General features: G+C 53.3%; 1 protein-coding gene across 1 annotated transcript in view; it reads left to right on the top strand.

Moving 5' to 3' along the window:
- Nucleotides 1-338: 338 nt before the first annotated feature.
- LOC140259200 (rho GTPase-activating protein 39-like) overlaps nt 339-20,518 on the top strand; it is a 42,476-nt gene continuing 22,296 nt past the window's right edge. The window contains 6 exon segments of the mRNA XM_072350284.1: nt 339-599; nt 601-653; nt 656-706; nt 709-769; nt 771-915; nt 917-1,098. Coding sequence (XP_072206385.1) covers nt 415-599; nt 601-653; nt 656-706; nt 709-769; nt 771-915; nt 917-1,098 — 677 coding nt within the window. The 5' untranslated portion in view covers nt 339-414.

The raw sequence follows: 20,518 nt of genomic DNA, 5'->3' as shown, positions 1-20,518 counted from the left end.
TGCTCTGTGACGGAGCCCGCAGACCCCCCTGCTGAAGGCAAAGCTCACCTGGTGTCTGCTATCTCACACTGCCACGGGCAGAGCCTCTGGAGCTCGGGCACCCCAAAGCTTTGCCTCTGCAGGCGTTGTTCGTCCCTGGAAGGATGGGGCCTTGTCGGCTCTGCTGTGCCACTGGGCGATGTTCTCCATTAGCGGTGCTGCGAAGGCTGTGCTGACCAAGCAGGGCTCGGCTCTTTGCAGCGCTCCTACTCACGGCACGTCAGCGCTCTGCCTTGTCTCCAGGTCTTTGAGTCGCTGTTGTCAGCATGCCGATGGCTGACACGTGCGGTGCGGGGCCGTGCCAGCTGTTCCTGCACAGCCCTGCCCGGGCTGCCGGCGCTGATAGACACAGAAATCCCCATCTGAACAGCCGCGATGCGGCACAGCCCGCAGGGACACACACGTGGCACAGCGCTGCTGTCTGCTCGCCCCGCAGCGCCCGTGTCTGACAGCCGTGCGGGGAGCAGCGCTCTGTGGCACCGCGCCTCTCAGCCCCGCGAGGCTTTGCCATTTCCCAGCGGCAATTTTTATTCCCTCGTGGAAGAGGTGCCGTCGCTTTCCTTTCACGGCAGCACGGAACGGGGTCGTACAGCTGATTTCGGGACACACCGCACCCTCGGCCTTCCCATCGCTCCGTGCTTCTGCCAGAGGCCCCGGTTCCCGCTGGGCCCCCGCTGTCCCTCAGCAGGCCCTTCTCTCCCTGCCCCATGTCACCGGGCACCCCGCACCCCGCCCGCACCGCCCGCCCGAGGTGGACGCGCGGACCGCAGCCGTCACTCCGCTCCCGAAGCGCCCTCCGCCGCCGCCAGGGGCTGCCCTCGGCCCGCGGGCCTCACGGCTGCCTCCGGTCCCGAACTGCGCCGGGCACGGCCGCCCGCCCCGCCCCGCCCCGCCCTCGGCCCGGCCCAGCGCGGCGCGGCGGCCCCCGGCAGAGGGACCCGGGGAGCGGCCGGGGGGTCCCGGCGGCAGCGCCGAGCGGCGGGGCGGGACGGCGGGTCGGGTTACACATCCTGCCCGCTGCGGGCAGAGCCGGACGGCGGTGCGGACCATGGCGGAGAGGTGAGTGCGGCGGCTCCACCTGTTGAGGGGCTGCAGGCCGTGGAGCTGGAGCCCGGCGGGGCAGAGCTGAGCCGAGCCGCGGGTAGGGGCCGCCCCGGAGCCTCCGTCCTGCCTCGCGGTGGGGAACGGGCGGCCCCGGACTGCGGCCGCGTTCGGCCCCCGCGGTGGGAGCGGGTTGCGGGTGCTGAGCGGCCGCGCCGTGCGGGGCTCCGCGGGACTGGGTGCGGTTCCGAGCGGGTTTCCTGCCCCAGCGACGGAGCGAATGTTGCGCCTCTTCTCGGAGAGGCGCAGCCGGGATCCCGCAGGGGTTCACCTGGGCCCGCTCCGGGCCGCCCTTTTCGTCCCTCCCTCCGAACCCCCCCGCGGTGGTTCCGCAGCTGCTCCGAATCGCCCCGTCCCGGAGGAGATCCTGCGGCCGCGGGGGTCGGCCTGAGTCGGGTTCCACGGGCCGTGCTGATGCCGCCGCTGTTCCGCCTTCCGACGTGAAGGGCTCGGAGCGATCGGACGTTTCTGCGAGCTCGGCGCCCCCCGGGGCAGCAGCTCTCGGCTGGCCGCTCTCTCCTCTTTGTCTGGGGGAGAGAAGGGAGAGCCGTGCTGGCGCGTTGCCCGGCGTCGCGGTGGCTGGGAACTCTCCGTACTGCTCCGGAGCGTGCAGTTGTTCTGCCGCTTTCACGTCTCGTCCCGCAGCACGCGGTTCCGGTTAGTCTGCAGTGAAGGCATCACGCGTTCCCCGGGAGGGGCTGTGGGACACCGGCATTCACCCGGAGCCCGCCGGTAGCGCGGGGTGAGCCCCACGTCTGCCCGCAGCCATCATCACCGCTGCTTCCGCCTGCGCTGCTGGCAGCGATGGGACTCGGGGGCGCAGGGGTCGCCTTTTGGGGCACGGACCCTATAGAGCTACACAGCTCTGGGCCAGCCCGGCTCTGCTCCTTGTGCTGCTGCTCCTGTTCTGTCCCTGCAGCTCTTCGGGTGCTCCCTGGGTGTGTTGTTTGCCGGGTCGATGTGCTCTTTCCTGTCGGTTGGATCGAGGCTCTTTGGAGCCATGCTGAGGTCGCGGTGGATTGTAGGAATGCAGATTTTGCAGCCAGGTTTTCGGTGGGATAGTTCACATGCCTTTGGTATTCACAACAGGTTTGCTTAGCCGAAACAGATGTCTTGGCCTTAGCTGGAAGCACATGAACTGGAGGGAAATCCAAGTGCGCTGGCCTGGTGCATTTTGTAACCAAGAGAATTTTATGGCCCTCCTTGTGATGCAAAGGCTGCTTTCAGCCTGACAGTTACTGGATCTGCAGCTGAAAACCTTGCATAAGACTTGCGTATCTACTGTGCCAACCAGCATGCGGAATCTGGTTCACTCGATGCTGCCCTACTTTAGGGGCAGATGTGTCCCGCTCAGCATATGTACCTGATCTCAAAAACGTGTGCCCTGCTGGGAGGGTGGAGGAAGGGGAGGCTGAGGCCGCTGTGCTGAGCAGCTCGCTCAGTGTGTAAGGAAACCTAGCAGGCGTCTGTGTATTTGTGTTTGAGCTACAATGCATTCTTTTATCAATCAATCCCGGCGTTCCCCTGGGGTCAGCTTTATAGGATTGGGGCAGCTGCATGCTGTGGCAAACAGGTGAAGTCTCGTGTACCAGAAACAGCTGCTTTTTTTTCCCAATAAAGCTAGAGGGAAGGATCCGGCGGCACCACTGGGAGGCTGGGAGTAGGACTGTAAGATCCAAATTGGCTTTGATGGAATTGCTTCTGTAATGAAAGATAAGGGAGCATCAGCTGCTGTAGGATTCTGGCTGTTTTTTTGACCCATGAGGCTTTCCTTTTTTCCCTCCTTTTCCCCCAGCAGTACGGCTTAATGAATATTCATGAAGAGCTCCTTTGAAGTTGCGAAAAGATGAGTCATATCTGTATTTCTGATAGGTAAATGCGCTGGTAAGCCTGTGGTTGGGTTGCCATTTTACCCCGGAGAAGCAGGCTGTTCAGCTCGGTGCTGGCATTGCTCAGCTTGGTTTGGCTGTTGGAACCAAGGAGCCCCAGGAAGCACACAAGGAGATGGTGCAGAGCGCTGGGCTGCAGCCCGGCTGGCTGGGGAGAAGGATCGCCTGGGGTGCTACAGAGGGCACTTGTTTGGTGGGAAACCTGCAGCTCTGGCTGCCCTTTTAAGCTGATTAATGTAAAATAAAAAGGATTCCTGCGCTTTATGTTCTGATTACAGTGATACCGAAAGTAAGGCTCTTAGTTTTGCTATTAAATCTCAGTATCCTGAGTAATGAGTTTGTTGCAGCTAATTAATTCAGGGTTTAATATGCTTTCGAATACCAGAACTAGACTAGCTTGTGTGGGGATATTTTTTTTTGCTGCTGTTGTTTTCCAAGCAGCTTTAATTTAGCAGTGAGTGAAAGCGCCCGCAGCCCGGCAGCCTCCCCAGCACCGTGGGCTGGCTCCTGCGGCAGCACTCACTTGTGGCTTTGCGGTCGAGGGCTCTTCTGGTTTTGACAGCATCTGAACCTCCTGCTGGTGTTCAGCCCGTGTCCCCGCGCGCAACCTCTGACGGGCTCTGAGAGCCCTGTTCTGCTTCACGCTTGTTTTAGCTGCCTTACATAAGTCCCTGAATAAGTAAATGTCCGCTCTGTATTGAGCCGCGACCACAGGAGAAGCTTCTGCTCCCAGCAGCTTATCCCACGCTCGCCTGCTGGGTGAGCCTATTCCTGGCTGAGCACCCGGGTCCCTGCATTAAATGAGCCAGGTTAGTAAGGTCTCTGCTTTCTTGGAGATAAGCACAGGTGTCAGAGGTTATCAGCAGGCTGACCCCTGCCCCACAGAGGTGCTGCTGGAGCCATTAGTGAGAGTGCTGGTGTGATTTACTTGGGATGTAGTGGTTTAGGACAGAAAAGACCAACTGGCTGTAGGTGCAAGCAGAAGAGTGCTTTCCCTGCAGTGGCTCTGCTGGCATGTGGGGGGTGGAGGGGGAGTGCAGGCTGTGCAGGATGAAGTGGTCCTCTTGTCTACTGTGAGTGCTGTCCTTTCCCAGCTGTTCTCAGCAGTCCCTGCTGCTGGCCCTGAGGGTGGATCTCTGCCTGTTGCTCTGGTGTGTGACTATGCAGATAAAGCCTGGTCTTTGAGAAACACCTTCAGACGCACCAGACTCTTCTGATGGTAACTAATCAGAAGTTCAAAGGAAAGAAGCTGCATTTCCTCCTTCTCTGTGGTCTCCTTTCCCAGCGCTTCCATTCCTGTTGTACTACCCAAGTGGCTTCCTTGGTGGATGGTGCAATTAGGAGATGCTAGAAAGCTTTGATCAAGTAAATACATTAGATTTTGAGGCGTTCCATTTAGGCTTGATCAGTCCTTTTCAGATAGAGCACAATCATTTGTGCCTTGTTGTGACATGTCTCCTTTAAAAAGCCCTTCAGGCAGATCTGAGTAGTTAGTGAAGCACCTCTTGTTTGTAATAGAAATAAATTCCAGAGCAGACACTGGGATCTGGTTTTAGCTGGATTCCTAGAGGGTTTCCAAGCTCTGCTGTCGTAATTTACATATTTGATGTTAATTCCTCTGTGTCCAGGTAAGCAAAGAGGCAGTTCACTTGTGGGAAAAGTGTCTGTAATGATCAAGCAACTTACTGTACCTCTTCAGAGCTCAGCCATGAGTGTGTGCTGAAGCAAGCACTCTGATTTACTTTTCACACATTTCATGGGGGAGAGTAATTTTCTGCTTTGTGCAACTTCTTAAAGCACTTAATGCTTTCCTCCTTCTCCAGAAACCAACTGAAGCAGCAGACGTGGGGTCCATCTGGCTCACACATCTGGAATTAGACACTCTAGTCAAGAGAGATTTTTTTGGTTCTTGGTGTTTTTCCTGTGATCACACACGTGGGAAAATCTAAAAAATATGATTATTTGGGATATATTCTCTCATCCTAATTACTGTTCCAAGTACTTGAGGTTGCTGATGTAAGGAGTAGCACTGTTTTATATTTTCAGTTGAATACTGACCAGCAGGTTCTGGTGTAGGGGTTAACAGAGGTGTCCTGGGTGCTGTCCTAAGCGTTCTTCTCTGCATGTTGTCAGCTGGCATTGCTTCGGCAAAGAGGTTTGGAAAGCTTTCCGTGGGGATGCTGAAGCTCCAGATCACAAAACTTTGCAAACAGGGATTTATCAGCGTCTTTGTCAATCGCTGGAGGCAAATAGAAGGCTGATGCTCCATGGAGGATCCATGAGCTGAGCTCTTGCTGTACTTTGCCTTCCCAGGTGGAAAGTCCCTGATGTGAGATGAGTCGAGGATGACAGCAAACACCCTGCTCCCACGTGTGCTGTTCCAGCTTGGAACTGGGTGCTGCTGGGCCCCTCTAAACTGACCTTTTTTCTTAGCTGTCGGGTTTATGATCTACTAAGAACAAACAAACCTGCCCTGGGCTCGTTTGTGTGTAACTTGGCAGATGTGAGATGCTGCCATAAGGCACTTGGCTTTGGCAGATGGGGCCACTTCCTACCTGGGCAAACAAGGTTGCTACTTTCTGGCTGGAAACCCATGAGAGGAGCAGGAAAGATGCAGTGCAATGGCTTTTTATGTCTTCTCAGAGGGCCAGTTGCTCTGTATCAGTAGGTTTGTTCTTTTGTGTTGTTTTTTTTCTTATGTCTCTTCTGTCACTGTTGATACTGAAAGAAACCCAGTGCTGTCTGAGTTGGGAACATGCTCAGCAAATCTTCAACCAGGCGAGGTTCAGCCATGCTGCTGTGTTTGACTACAGGCATCACAAGGCATTGCACGTGGCTTTTTGCATGTAGCAGCAGCAAGGAATTGCTTTAAAAGAAGGATGTGTTGTCATGAAATTCTTTCAGTAACAAAGTGAAGCCAAAAAAAAGTTATCATTGGAAACTCAGTGGTGAAGTAATCAAGCACAGACCCTGGGAATGAGGCAGTGCCATACGGTGTTACCTCCTCACTGGCTGTTGATGGCAGCTTTGAGGGCTGCTCCAGCCAACTGCTCCTGGCCCAGGTTTGCTGGCTGCAGCCAGCTGTTCTGGTGCCTGTTCCTTCCCCTGCTAATCTGCTTGTGCAGCGTTGTCCCCCTGGTGTGCGTGTGGGGTGAGGTGGGAGGTAACAGAAACCTTGCTGGTTCCAGTCAGGGAGGAAGCATGGCTGGGTCCTGCTGCCGGGCAGCTGACCACCGCAATCCAGGCTCCCTGAGTGTGTGTTTACACAGCAGCTCAACTTCAGCTTTTAGTTTCAACGTGCTTAGCTTGTTCTAAAACTCTAAGTGCTTTATTTGGTCCTATCCTGGTATGCCTGCTTCCTCTTCCTAGATATTGTATTACTTTGGTTGTCCTTTGTTAGCTACCAATATCCGGCTGTGCATCAGGCACACCATCTAGCTCTTTGTTCCCTAGCTATGGTAATTAGATTTGGGCTCTATTTTTTTATTAGGCCTTCCATTGCTCTAAGCTATGGTGAGCAGAGCAGCTCTGAGTGTTTTATGAATTCTTGGAGGTGAATCAACAGCAAGTGAAGAAAGGGATGTGAGGGTGCACAGCCTGGAGCAAGTCTGAGTTTGCTGGGTGCGTGTCTGGCATGAGAAGTGTTTATTGCGTGCCTAAGGACAGATGCTGTGTGTGTTGGGTATGGTGGCACGTTCTCTTAGTGATTTGAACTGTCCTAATTCAATGGGTTGTTGTCTTGTTATTGGTTGACTGGGTTATGGTACAGAGAAGAGGTGCAAAGGATGTGTTGGGGCTGCAGCTTTGTGTCTGGGTTAGTGCCCTGCTGGCCCTCCCTTGAGCTTCACCTGTGAAGAATGCTTATAGCAGAGGGTTGTGATTTCAGCTTGGAAACTCTTGGTACTGGAATAAAGGTACTATAATTTTACCAAAATTGGTTTTAAAATCACTGAAAATGAGGATGGAAAGCCAACATTGTACTCCTTTCTGTATTGTGGGTTTAGAAGCTGCTGAGAACATGCCTGGTGTCCTGTCAGCTCGGCTGAATTTGCTGGAGCTGTAAATTAAAAAGCAGTCTTATACCCTGGTTTGAGGTTTTGGAGACTGAAGCCTTCTCCAAAAAGAAGAGATGGCAATAAGAATAGAAAAGTAAGACCCATGTTCTTCTGTGGCTGAAGCTATGCAATGCCACATGTGTTTGTTCAGAATCTGGGCCCCTTCAACAAAATGGTTGAGCTCACAAAAGCAAGGGAAAGCCAGCTGCTTATTTTGTTTGCAAGCTACATGAGTTTGACGAGCACTGGTGTCCTTATGGTGCTGGGAATGTACAGCGTGGAAGGAGTGTGGGATTAAAGTTGCTGTTAAAGCCCAAGCTGAGAGCTTTTCTCTGATACTGCCAATCATCTCCTATGGTCCCTCTGTCCCACCTTGTGCTACAGAGGAAACCAGGTGCTTTGTGGAGACCTGGCCCTCAAATACCCAAACTCCACTGGAAGAGCACAGCTCGGGGGTGAAGCTGCTTTGTTGGGATCTCCTGTTGGAGTGGCTCTTGTTGCTGAAGTGAGCAGGGCTTCAGTTCAGTGAAGGAGGAGATGTCACTTGAGTCTCTCTGGCTCCCACATCTCTTGCCCGGACCTTCCATGAGTGACTACTCAGGGTGCAGTGCAATGTCTGCTGGTGCCGCCGTGCCTGTGTGCTTGTACTTTATTTGGTTTCAGAGGGATGAAATCACTTTTGTCTCCATTTGGATAGGGAAAAGCTTCTGCTCAGCTGCGTGAGCTGTTTGTGTGTGCTTGCAGTGGCAGCAGTTTCTGAGTAACCATGTGTTGTTGGTGCAGGATGAGCTTGCTGAGGGATAGAGGGAAGATTTGTCTTTCTCCAAAGCATAAAGGGAAGATCTCAGGCTTTTTAGCAGGGTTGAGAGCTGGGTGACCGCCAAACAGCTTGGTGTAATAGCTTGGAGATGAGCACTGAATGTAGAAGTGGGTGACAGAAGCACTTGTTCCTGCTAGGTCTGGGAGCTCTGGGCTGCGTGCTGGGGTTCTGGGTTTCCTCCTGCAATGGAGGCACTCTGAGGAAGAGCACAGTTTCAGGAGATGCTCCCGCCATGTATGTCTTGCACTTGGGGCGCTGAAATAGAATACCCCCACAGCTGATGGCATTGGCTGCACTGCTGTGCCCTCACTTTGGTGCCTGCTGGGAGCAGAGGCCAGGTCCCGTAAATGGCAGCCACCCCTTGGAAGGGTAAAGAGAGCACACGTTTAATTAGATCCTCTGCTATTTGCAGTAGTGGTCATTTGGAGTACAGCTAGATCTTTCACAGGGCTGCTGTCGTGCTGCTTTCCTGCCCTTTGCTCCCAGCCAGGCCTGGGTTGGAAGATGCACTTTGTCATCTCCTGGCGAGGATTTGATGGGGTTGTAGATGTGATGTGAATTAACTAGTTCCCCAGAACTGCTGTTCTGGCACCACTCTGTGCCATGGAGCCCCCAGGCCGAGGCTGTGAGGTGTCTTGGTGCTGCGTGGAGCACCCCTTCCCTGGGGAGGCCCTTCTGTGAGCACAAGTGGCCTTGTGGTGCCTGGGGCGTCTGTGCCGGCTGCTCTTGGTGAGGCTGTCTGTGGGCACCTGAGGTGGAGGATGAAGGGAAGTGCAGCTGTGCTGGGGTGCAGCTCCCAGCCGTGTCCCTCAGCTCCGTGCCAGGCAGGAGTTGCAGGAGTGCCGGCCTTCCATCTCTTTCACGTCTGCACCTGCTGAACAGTGACAGAAGACATCAAGAAAAGCAGCGAGCAGCTGGGAGATGCAAATCTTCTTTTTTTTGCTTTGGGCAAACATTGATTAGTGACTTTTAAATTCGAAGCTGTCCCTGCCTGAGCCTGCTCTGCTGTGTGCTGGCAGCTGGGCTGGCCTCTCATCTCCTGCAGGACCTCGGCAAGAGCCACGTAGGCATTGGCACGGCTCTGTGCACGGTGGTGCTGAGGATGCTGGAGGAGCTGCTGGTGGTGTGGGGCACGTGAAGCTGGGGCTGCCCACAGTGCCATCCTGCCTGGCCCAGCATCCATGGTGAAAGCTGCAGATGTCTCACTTTGGGCATCTTGAAACTGGGAACGTGCAGTTACTTCTGGAAACTTGGTATGTACGTGTCCAGGAGCAGCCAACGTAACTCCAAGCCCAAGGATGTGATGAGCAGCATTAGTAAAATTAATGGGAGTCTGTTCTGCCAGAGAACTGGCACCCACCCCTGAGTGCTAAACAGGGCTTCCTCTTGTGGCAGCCTTGTCGGAGCCCTGGTGCTGGCCTGCCTTGTACGGCTCTGTCCTGCTGCTGAGAAGCTGATAGGAGTGGAGGTGGTATGAGAGTTATTTGGGGATGGCATTGGCAGCTCAGGAGGAATGGATACCTCCAGCAAGAAAAGGTCAAATACTTTTTTTCTTTTTTTCCTTTGAAAGAAAGAAGAGGAAATTGGCAGGGGAAAACTTCCAATTCCTGACATTGTGTTTTCGGTGTGAAGGACAGGAATACATTGCAGCATATACTAAAAGTAAAATGAAACGGGCCAAAATATGACTTTTGAAGATAAAGTGATTCACATTTGTACAGTTGTCTCCAAAAGGTTTCTGATGCATCGCAGCAGAAGAGCATGGGAGGCACAGAAGATAAAGCCATCACAGAAAATCAAAACCACTTCTTGGCCATCTTGACTCCTGTGGAGGAACTTTGTAGCATAGCAAACTAGAAGCCCTCTGTAAAAGAGCTGTCTGAGAAGATGTCTTGTGTTGAATATCAGTAGAAGTGGTTTTAAAGCAAATGGAGGAACTGATAAGGAGCTAAGGAACACATAGCATTGACTCAAGAGTGCTGTAGGATGTTAAATATGAAATTGTTGGGATATTTTCATGGGTATGCTCTTTATTAAGTGCCCTCGATATTGTAGAAATTGATGCTGGAGAATGCGATGGCAGTTTTTAGAGGGCGAAGTCTGGGAGGTACGTGCCAGGTGGCCAAGTGTCTGCCCATCGTGCTGCTGGAGAAGGGCTGCAGGAGTGTCATAGGGGCTGCAGAGCTCTGGGTCTTGCCTCAAGGGCACGAGTGTCTGTGATAAAGAATGAGGTTACTGCAGGCACGGCCAAGTGCAGCCTATTGGAAAACATTAGCAGCCGTCCTGTAAAGGCAAGCCCTTCCTCATGGACCTGCTGGAGCTTGGGGATCTTGTGGAGAAGAAGATTCATATATTTGAGTTTTCAAAGAGCCTTTGACGCTGTTATCCACTAAAGACTTGTAAGAAATTAAGCTACTACAGTGAAATGGACCCAGAACTTGTTAAAGCACATGATGCGGAGGGTAGGGCTTTAATGCTCATTCTTTGGCATAATGGGGAAAGTTAGCAGACTCTTCTGGGACTGATATCCTCTAGTATTCATAATACAAGTGTGGATGCAGGGGGGACAAGGAAGGAGGTGAAGAGAGGGTACGGCCAGGTGGCGTGCTGTCCTGCTGCGGGTGGGATGGGAGGATAGCTGGGAGAGCGTGTTTCTTAAATTCTTGAATGGTTCCAGGAAACATCATTAAGCAGGAATGCAGATAGATATGGTGTGTCAGTGTGACTTTCATAGGCCAGGATTCCAGCCCTGCAAATTCACCAGCACGTGGAAGGCCTTCGTGAGGATACAGCAGGGGGGCTTCAGTGAGTCTAATGGGACTTCCCATAGGATTTCAACCATATCCAGTCTGCGGGGTCGCCAAGAAACATCCCTCATGGGATGCTTGGATGAGTAACTACTTAAAGGAGGGGTTACAAAGCCTAGGGGTAGGCTGACAGCTTTGACAATGGAGGGAAGTTGCTGGTGGAGCCCAGGTGGGATCCGTGCTGCTCAGGGTGCTTGTGGACGACCTAGAAAGGGGTGGGAGGGGTGAGCGGGAAGGGTGCTGCAGAACACAAGTGCAGGGATGGGCTCTCCGCAGAAGAGGCAAGAAATCTCGATTACTGCTATTCAGAAACAAGACTGGGGTAATGGAGGGTGCTGTGAAAGCATCGACTCAGTGTTTGGTGGCAACAGAGGAAGGAAGCTGTGAGTTGTGGAGAGCTGAGAGCAGAGTGGAAAAGTCGTGACACAGCCGCGCTTTGCTGTCCTGTTGGAGGTTAAGTGTGTGTCAGAGCATCCCGTCTCAGCAGAGCCCTTGCTCCGATCTGATGGGAGTGGGAGAGATGTCTGTGCTTTTTTTGCTGTTTTTTTTTTCACTTTTTTAAATATCTGAGCCCCATATGTTGTGCTGGAGGCAGATGGGGGCTGTCTTGGTGGGCACCAGCTACAAAGGAAGCTGATGGAAGCCCAGAGCTCTGTCCCAGTCCCCTCGCTGACCACGCACTGCTGCCTTTGACACTCCCTGTAGCATCTTGCAAAGTTTGTCCTTATTGTTTCTTTTTTTCTTTTTTGCTGCTTTCCTTAATACTGTCGAAAGTGAGAAGCTCAGTTTTGGACTGAGCACAAACTAATAAATGCTCGGGTGTTTGGTGAGAGAAAACAAAAGGAACTTGTTTTGGGCACCAAATCAAAAAGTGAATTGTTCTCACACCACCGTTTGCCGTTACCATGTATAGCAGTCACTGCCATGGCAACAGATATTTTCAAGATCCAGCCAAGACCTCGCAGGGCTGCAGCATAACTTCTGATAGTTGCTCACTGCCATGCTATTAATAACTGCATTTCCCCCCCTCGCCGCCAGGAAGTTTCTTCTTCCTCATGTACCAGGCGTGAGGGAGAAGCTCATTTAAAATCAATTGTGGGGAGAAGTGACACTGGGGATTTCCTGCGTATTTTTTGTTGTTGTGGAGATCCTGTCCAGTGCTGCCAGCTCTGCAGTTACCTCGGAGCGGAGCTGTGCCTATTGTGCTATTTATAACAAAGCCCAGTCTGATTTTTTTCCTTTTCTTTTTCTTCAAAGCGGGACGAGCAGATGACTTGTGTTTGCTCTTCCAGCTATGTACAGAAGCTTAAGTGTTTATTTCAGTCTGTCTCAGCCCCAAGGAGAACCTCTGGCTGATTGAATAGTGATTGTTGGGGCTGGGTGCTGCTCCTCACGGTGTCTGCACCTACCTCCAGCTGTTTCAGAAACACAAACTGCGCTGTGTCTTCCAAGTTGTGGTTCAGCTTGGCAGTGGTTTAGCTCTAGATACCCTTCTTGCAAACCTGGCTTCAAGGTCTCTTCCAACCCAAACCATTCTGTGACTTTCACCCCTCCAAAGGAATGAGTTGCTCTGCTGGCTCAGTCCCCTTTCCAGCCAGAGAGCAGAACTGTGGCTGCTGCCGTGAAGGCCTCCCTGCCTCTTCCATCACCAACTGGGGAGCAAAAAGGAGCACATGATGTCAGCTCTCTGGTTTTCTCTATTTCTGGAGCTCTCAAGTCCTGTATCTCCTGAGGTTACTGCTTTTGACATCCACCTGTCCTCAAACAGCAGTGTCACAGATTCACAGAATGACCTGGGTTGGAAGGGACCTCAAGGATCATGAAGTTCCAAACCCCCTGCCTGGCAGGGCCACCACCACTCAGTGTCCCCAGGAATCTAGCTAGTGCATCTAATTGAATTGACCATTGAAACCCAGGGAAAAAAACGAAGTGTTTAGTATCAGAGAAAGCATGGAACCTCATATTTTACCAGCCTGCCTGGAGAAGATGGTGAATATTGCTATGCAAAATGTTGGTCCTACGCAGGAAATAACTTCCTTCACGCACAACTGAATTGCTGCTTTCCTCCTCCCTCTGCTGCCCAGGACTCTCAGCAGGGACGGCTGCAGGCGGTGATGTTGGAGGAGCTGTGGGGTGCTGTGAATTCCCTTCCTGGCAGCTCCAAGCTGCAGCTGTGGTCCCACACCCCTGGGTGTTTTGACTGGGCTCCACAAGGAGCAGCCGTGTGCCTTTGGGGCTGGGGACTGAGCCGGGGCTGATGCTCTGGCTTCTTGCTGATGCTTAAGAAGATGAATCCTGCTGTTTCTGCAGCAGGGTGAGAGCAAATGCAGGTTTGGAGCTTTAGCGCTCATTGTGCTTTGTTCGGATGGGTGAGATCACAGAGATGTTTGGTTTTTAAAAGGCTGTGACTGTGTTTTGGGGCAAGTTTGAGCTGCAGGGTCTTTGTTTCTCATGTAAATCGGGCCAGATCTTGTTAGTGCCAAAGCACCAGCACTGCGCCCAAGCAGCATTTTAGTTTGTTTGGAGGTGTTTCTGTAGCCACTGCTCAGTGACAGCATAGTGTCCAGCTCGAGGGATGTGACAGCTGCCCAGGGCGAGATGTTGTGGAGGTTATCAGGCAAGGAGTTCAGGGCAGCAATCCTACACGCCTTTCCTTTCAGAGGAAGGTGGGGGGTTTTGGTTTCTTTTTTTTGTGGTTTATTACATCAACGTCTAAGAACAATGGAGAAGAAATGGAGCATGCTGTGGTTTTCTTTCCTCAGCCGCCAACTCACTCATCTGTAGGTGAGCTTCTCAGAGGGGCCCCACATCTCTGCTCTGCCCTGCCGGATGCACGGGACATGCAGTGCTTTCTGCACGTAATGAAAGCAGCTTCTTGCAGAAAGAGGTTTTTCCCTTATTGTTTTATGAAGGGTTTATGAACTCTGTGGCTGAGACTTTGGCTATTTATTTACCTCTTCTTTCCCCGTGCCAGAGGAAATTAGTGTGCTTGGCTGAGGGAAAGCGATGCTGACGCTGGAGCAGCTCCTCCACATGACGTCCTGCAGGGATGTTTCCTCATTGCAGCTATGGGAGCAGAGGAGAGCTGTTCGTTTGCAGGCTTTCCTGTTGCTTTTGACTCGTGGCCAAATTCCTCAGCGGTCCCAGCACTGCAGCAGTTAACGTGAGTCACACTCGACAAGCCAGGGCAGCCCAGGCTTTCAAGAGCTCCTCTCCATTTGTTCCCGCTGAGCTTTTTCCAAGGAGTCAGCAGGGACAGCTGCAGCCAGGGAGATTTGCGGAAGAATGAAAGGACCTACAAAAGTGGCGATGAAACACTGTTATCTTTGTTTTGTGCTTTTAGCCACCAGTGTCTTATGGGCTCTGCCAGCTGAGAAATAACCCGGTCCCCTGCAAGCAGCGTCAGTGTTTTGCATGGGTTTTCAAGGGGCTCTGTGTTTCAGCCGGTAAATGACTGGCAGCCCTTTAAATGAAGAGAGACAGAGGGCCATTATTGTGCTAATGCCATGCATTTAGGAATGTCGCTGCTGCAGATATGTAGCTTTGCACGCTGCTGCCTGAAAGCTGTACGACCTGCGTTCCGGCTGTTTATGTACTGCAAACAGCTGGCACCCCGTAACGGCAGCCTGCAGGTGCTCCACCCCGACTGCAGCCTGTGCACCTTCTACAGTAGTGCTGGGTGTCTTATGGCCTGGCAGAATTATTTTGGGAGGATGTCCCAAGAGGCCCTTTCCGTCCCATCACTGTTCAGGCTCCTGCTGAGCCCGGAGTTACCAGCTGAGAGCTTTCCCTGCTGTTTCTATGAGTCTCTTTTCTGTCCCTCCCCATTCCCCCCAGTCTCTGCTGACCTATGGCATCCTGCCTCAGTCAGTGCACTCACTGTGCCGCTCAGCACAGTTGTTTGGCCGTGGTTGCTGTCTGCCCTCTGTTACTTTCAGTGGTGAGAAACAAAAGCTGTTCTCATTTTCTTCTTCTGTATAAAAAAAAATTGCACCACGGAGGCTCCCCTTCCTGGCTGCTTTTGCCTGCACCCGTGGCCAGGGCAGCAACTGTGGTCCCTGGCTAGGAGGGAGCCCTGAAATCAACAGCAGTGATACAGGAGACCATAAAGAGTAAATCTCAAGTCCTGAAGCAGCTGGACAACAAGCTAGATTAATCGGGACCTTTGTCAGTCATTCCTGGAGTGACAGAGAGGGCAGTGAGTGCTGCAGTGTCCTTGAAATAGCAGGAATATCGGGTGACATTACTGGCTCTAATGTAGGGTGTGCACTTGGGACTGGCTGCTTCACCAGGGCAGCTGCAGCTCAATGCCTCATCCCTGTCTGCATGCATGCAGTGGGGTCAGGAAGTGCCAACTTACCCTGCCTGGGTCTGGTGTACTTCAGTAAACAAAATCGTGTTCAGCTTTCAAATAGCTGAGCCTGGTCTGGGGTGGCAGCCCAGCAGGAAGCACAGAAGGCTCCTATGCATGTCCACGCTCTGTCCTGGCTTTGTGCTGTGTGTCTGTCCCCTCCATGAATGGGAGCAGCCCAACCCTAATTGTAGGGTGAGATGCCCAGACCAGCTAGCTCCTGGGTGCTTCGAGCCCTGCCTCAGGCTGACCCTGCATGGTAGAGGGACAGCACGACCCACTAGGGTGGGTGGAGCAGGTGTCTGTCCTGGCTCGTTGTCACCTACAGAAGCATGATGCAGCAGTGTCACCTCTTCTGTTTTGGGAGGATGATGGAGTCTGGTGATGCTGTCACTACTGAAGTGCCGTGTTGATGCTGCTCCCAGGCCACCAGTGGACCTGACTCAACTGCTTGTCCTGGGCTTGGTCTGTGCATCCCACAGCCAGCAGGACAGCACCGGGCTGCACCAGGACACAGCGCTTGCGGCCCTCAGGCAGGCACCAGCCAGCACCAGGCCTCCACACGGCTGCCTCCCCTCCAGCAGCCGGGGCTTGGATGGAACCATGGAGCCATGCAGCACATTTTGGATGGAGAGAGAGGGGATGCAAAGTGCCAGTACATTTTTCTGAAACTACTTCTCAAATGCTCAGCCCTTAAAAGGAAAAACGGCTCTGCTGCAGCCTTTGCTGGACTTAGGAGGTGCCGCAGCGTCTGGGGCAGAGCGGGGCTTTTGGAGGCTGTGTTGCAGTCGGGGGTTTTGGCCTTACTCTGAAGTGCAAAATAAAAGCACTGACCACAGCGGAGGGAGAGATGCAGGGGATGCTGTGACAGTAGCTCAAGGGCCAAACAGGTTGTTAGGGCAGATCCTGTAGTGCCAAAACTTGTGCTGCTCTGTAGTGTTTTGGGCTCCATGGGAGATGCTGTTTCCTTGGGTTGGCTGGGATGGGTGCTCAGGACCTGCAGGCTCTGCTCCTGCACAGCTGTGTCACTGCTGGCTGTGGGTGGGAGCCGGGATGAGCTGGGGCAACAGTGAGCTCTGGAGAGCCTGCAGTGCTGGGGGGGGAATTTGGGAACAGACAGGGCTGGGGATGGTGCAAGAAGCAGCATGGCTGATCAAGCAGAAGGCTGTTGAGTTTCTTGTCTGGCATCTCCATCCAGCTTTGTGTGCTTGGACCTTCTCTGGGCTGTCTGCTACTTCTCACCCCCACATCTTTTCCCCTCCCTGCAACATGCAGCTGCTGTGTCCTGTGTTCAGAATGGTGTCCCATTCTGCCCATGCGTGAGCTGAGCGTACGTGCTTGTGCTTGGAGCAGCCATTTGTGCTGTATTTTCACAGTCTGGTCTGTCTCCTGCTAGGCAGAGGTTGATTTGTTTGCACAATGCTTATTTTTGGAAGCAGGATAGTCTTTTAGGAACAGGCTGACATTATATTTATTTTAGTTCCTCTGTAATTTTTGTTAGAAAGATGCGTGTGTATTCAGAATAAGTTCAGAGATTATATATGGGGGAGGTGGGAGGACAGGGTTGCTTTGGGTAATTTTTTTCCTAAGACTTAAATTATAGCTTTCCTGGGCTTGGCTGAGAGGAGGCAGTGAGCAAAGAATAGACTGACTGAGCCAGCTGGTGGAGCATTGCAGGAGGTGTGCTGGTGCTGGAGACCTCCTCTGGGGGCTCTAGGCAACTCCAGGACACAGATGAGTTTTACAGCCCTGTTCTGGCTTTGATATGCAGATCTGAGCAGCTTCCAGCCACCTGGAGGGTCACACTTTTCTGCTCAACACTTACAGCAAGTGAGGCTTTCCTAAGCATTGTCTGTCCGGGTGCTGCAGGTGCCTTCACCCTTTGTGGGGGTGAGGGCACAGGCACGGTGATGCTCTCAGCGCAGCGCTGATGTCAGTCAGCCACTCTGCAGCCCAGGGGCTTCCATTGCCATGAGCAGCGTGGCTGGCAGCTCTAACATGGCCCCCACACCCTGCTCAGCTGCTGAGAGCTCCCTGGGGCTGCACCAGCACTCTGCTCCCTCTCTGGGCCCTGGTCACACTCCCTGCCAGCAGCAATTAAGTGATCTGGACTGCAGGCATCCTGAGGACAAACCTTTGCTGCTGCCAGCACTAGAGCTGTGGGGCATGAAGGAACCTGGGCTATGCCACTGCAATGAGCCCTCCTGGGCACCATGTGCCACGTCCCTGCCTCCATGGGCTCTGGCTGCATCCCAGCATGGGGCAGTAGCGCCGTGTTGTGTCATGCCTCTTCCTGGGATGGGAACTGCTGGGGCGGTTGGCGGTGCCCCTGGTGCCAGCAGTGGTTCATTTTGCCCCAGAGGGCCCCAGGGACCACAGAGCTCCTCAGTTTGTGAGCCACGTTAGGAGGAAATGAGAGTCAGTACTGAAATGTCATGGGGAAAAAAGCAGGAGTGACTGTGGTCACCCCCTAATAGACAAGTGCTGGTGATGCCATCTGCCTGGTCTGGGGCTGCAGCAGTCCTGCTGGGAGCTGCAGTTCTTTGTGCAAGGGAGCAGCACCTCAGTGCAAGGTGTGGAGGTGATGCTGGTGCTTCCCTTTGCACTTGCAGGGATCACACTGCCCAACAGCTCCTGGAGCACTTCATTCACCTACAAACCAGGAAGGAGCCTCATGTACCCCATCCTTTGAGTGCAGCCCTCTTGTGCTGTTAGCTGTGGTCATACGCTGACTGTACGCACGCTGCAGTTTCCTGGAGCCACTGTCACAGAGCAGCTCAAGCAGGAAGGGACCTGCAGGGATCGTCAGCATCAAACCCCGGCTCCACACAGCACCACCCTGAGTGCAGGCCGTATGTCTGAGAGTGCTGACGAGGAGTGGAATTTCACAGGTGCTTCTTGTTGTGGGACCATCTTTAAGTCTGCTAGAGGTTCGCTGGGGCCATCCATTGTCAGGACCCCACTCAGTGTGGAGTCAGCGTTGGGCGTGAAGAACCGTGTGCTGCCTTAAAGAAGGGAACTGGGGGAACGAGGTGGGATGCACAGGACTAGAAACAGCAGAACGTGGAAGTGAAACGGGAGATCAAGGCATGAGACCTCTCACTGCTGCCTTGCAGCTCGCAGTGCCCTGAAGTGAGGAGTTCCCATGACTCTCCATGGGGCTGGGCTGTCACCAGCAGGTGAAAGAGCTGGAGGTGGAGCTGGTTGGTGGAGGGAGGGCTTCATGCTGGGGGCTAAGTGACTTGGGCAGCGGTGGCAAGAAAATCAGCTGCCTTGTGAAGCAGTGGTTGGTTTCTTGGAGTTTCCCTCCTATTCCTTCAAGTGATGTTTTCCCCCATCCAGCAGCTGCTCCCTTCCATTCCTGCAACATTCTGTTTATTAAGAAGACTTTTATTCTCTCCTGGGCTCTCATCAGTGTTACAGTCGTTGTGAGAAGACTGACTCGGGAGATGTAAGCAGGACACCTGGTGTTGTCACATGGGTTTGTACTGCTCCGTAGCTGCTCCTTTCACATGCTTGGAGTGGCTCCTTGTCCCTGCATGAATCAGGCCTGTGGATGCACCCTGAGGAGCCCCGCTATGCCCGTTCCTGGTGCAGAAGCCCAGGGTTACAGTGTCCAGCATCCAGGTTTCAAGGCAGGCATGGAGTCTGTTTTGATCCTTGGAGAGCTTTGTGCTTTCCTAGCTTTGGCTTTGCTGGTAAAGCTGGGCAGTGTTAGGCCCACCTGCAGTTCTGTATACAGAGCAGCAATGCAGGCTGGGCTGTAGGAGCTGTGCTAGGTTCTTTCACGCTGAAATAGCCTTTAAATTAGGATTGTTATTTCTTTGTTATTTATTATCTTCCTTGCTTCCTTTGCCAACCAAGGACCCCGCAGGAGCTGCAAGCAGGATGAACCCAAGCTCACCTCCTTGTTTCTGAAGGAGCAAAGTTTGCAGATATAAATCATGCCTGTCCCAGGGGCAGGCGGGACGGAGCCACACCTTGGCCTTTTACCTGCTGTGTTTGTGCAGTGCTCCATACTAACAAGGTCTGTTAGGGGCTGCCTGAGCCTCTGGCTGAACACCAACCTGCCTGGCCATGCATGGCGCTATGGTTGTGCACAATGTGCTTCCCGCTGCTCTTTGCACACCTGGCTCGTGGGGCTGGTGCTGCACCTGGGACCTCAGCCCCCCACGGCCGCCCCACAGCCCACCAGCAGGTCTGCATGCAAGTGCCTTTGGAGCCTGAGCGAGCGGCTGGAGCTGGGGTCTATTTGCAAACTCAGAGGCTTGGAAAGTATTTGTGTATTTACTTAGGATAAAAAGGAAGCTTCTGAAACTCTCAGACAATAAAGGAGGATGCACGCTGGGAATGTGTTTTTGTTTTTGGAAGCAAGTGGGGATTTTGTTGAAATTCCTCCTTTCTGCTGAGCTCCGAGCTCTGCTGCCCAGATGGACGCCCTGGCTCTGAGCAGCCACACCAGGTTGGTCTGTGTGGAGTGCTGCAGCCAGAAGGGGTTCGGTCCCAGTGGAAGGGGAATGGACCAAAGCCTGCACAGCGTTTCCACCGGTGTGACAGCTGTGTGCTGCGGTGCGGTGGCAGCGAGGGGGGCTGGGAGTGGAGCACAGGGTCCAACTTGTGTCCAGGGTCTGCCATGGGGCGGGCAGGGACAAGGCCTGTTTGGATGGTTCTGGAGAAACTTCTCAGCCTCATGGTGGGGAGTCTGAATCCTTTTCTGTGTCCAAGTTACGACCTTATCTCTCTCCAATCCTGCCTTTATCACGTCTTTCCAGAGTTCCTGATGTTATGTTCCAGACTTATGTGGCAGCCCGGTGCTGGCCCTGCTCCAGGAATGTGCTCCTTGCCTTTCCTTCTCTTCCTTTGCGTGTGACTGTGATTGTCCCAAACTCTTCAGCATTTCAATGTGTTCTGTGCAGATTTTTGCCTCGTTAAGCTCCAACTCGGTAATCCTCAGCCCCAAATGTAAGGGGAGCAAAGAGGTCACCAACTCAAGGCGTCCACTTACGTGTCTTCGCACACAGAGATAAATGTGGGCTTGTTAAAACGGAAGACTATAGTTAGCAACGCACACTTGGTGATGGCCAAGTGCCATGAGAAGAATTTGTTATTTTCAATAGCTTGCACTTAACAGAAAATAGCTGACCTCTCCTCCCTCCCGAGGAGCAGCAGTGTTGGTAGGGCTGGTCGGTGCCTCACATCTTTGCTAATCTTCTTGCTGGCAAAACAGACCCCAGCCGTTGTGCTCTTGAACGTTACAGCTCTGGGTCCCGCAGGGCGCCTTCTGATCTGCCAAGCCAGCGCTGCATGAGGGCCTCCCTCGTCCCACCACCTCTGCCTGAGACATGTTCCTGCGGTGCCGTGGCTGTGCCGTGCTGCTCTCCGCCTGCCTTGCTCTCACAGCAGTGGCATGCTGGGCTCACAGCTCCCAGCAGCTCTCGCCATGACCTGCACACAAG

Source organism: Excalfactoria chinensis, chromosome 15 (assembly GCF_039878825.1).
Source record: "Excalfactoria chinensis isolate bCotChi1 chromosome 15, bCotChi1.hap2, whole genome shotgun sequence".
Classification (NCBI taxonomy): domain Eukaryota; kingdom Metazoa; phylum Chordata; class Aves; order Galliformes; family Phasianidae; genus Excalfactoria; species Excalfactoria chinensis.
The sequence above is the reverse complement of the archived record's forward strand: the minus strand, read 5'-3'. Positions and strand labels throughout refer to the sequence as shown.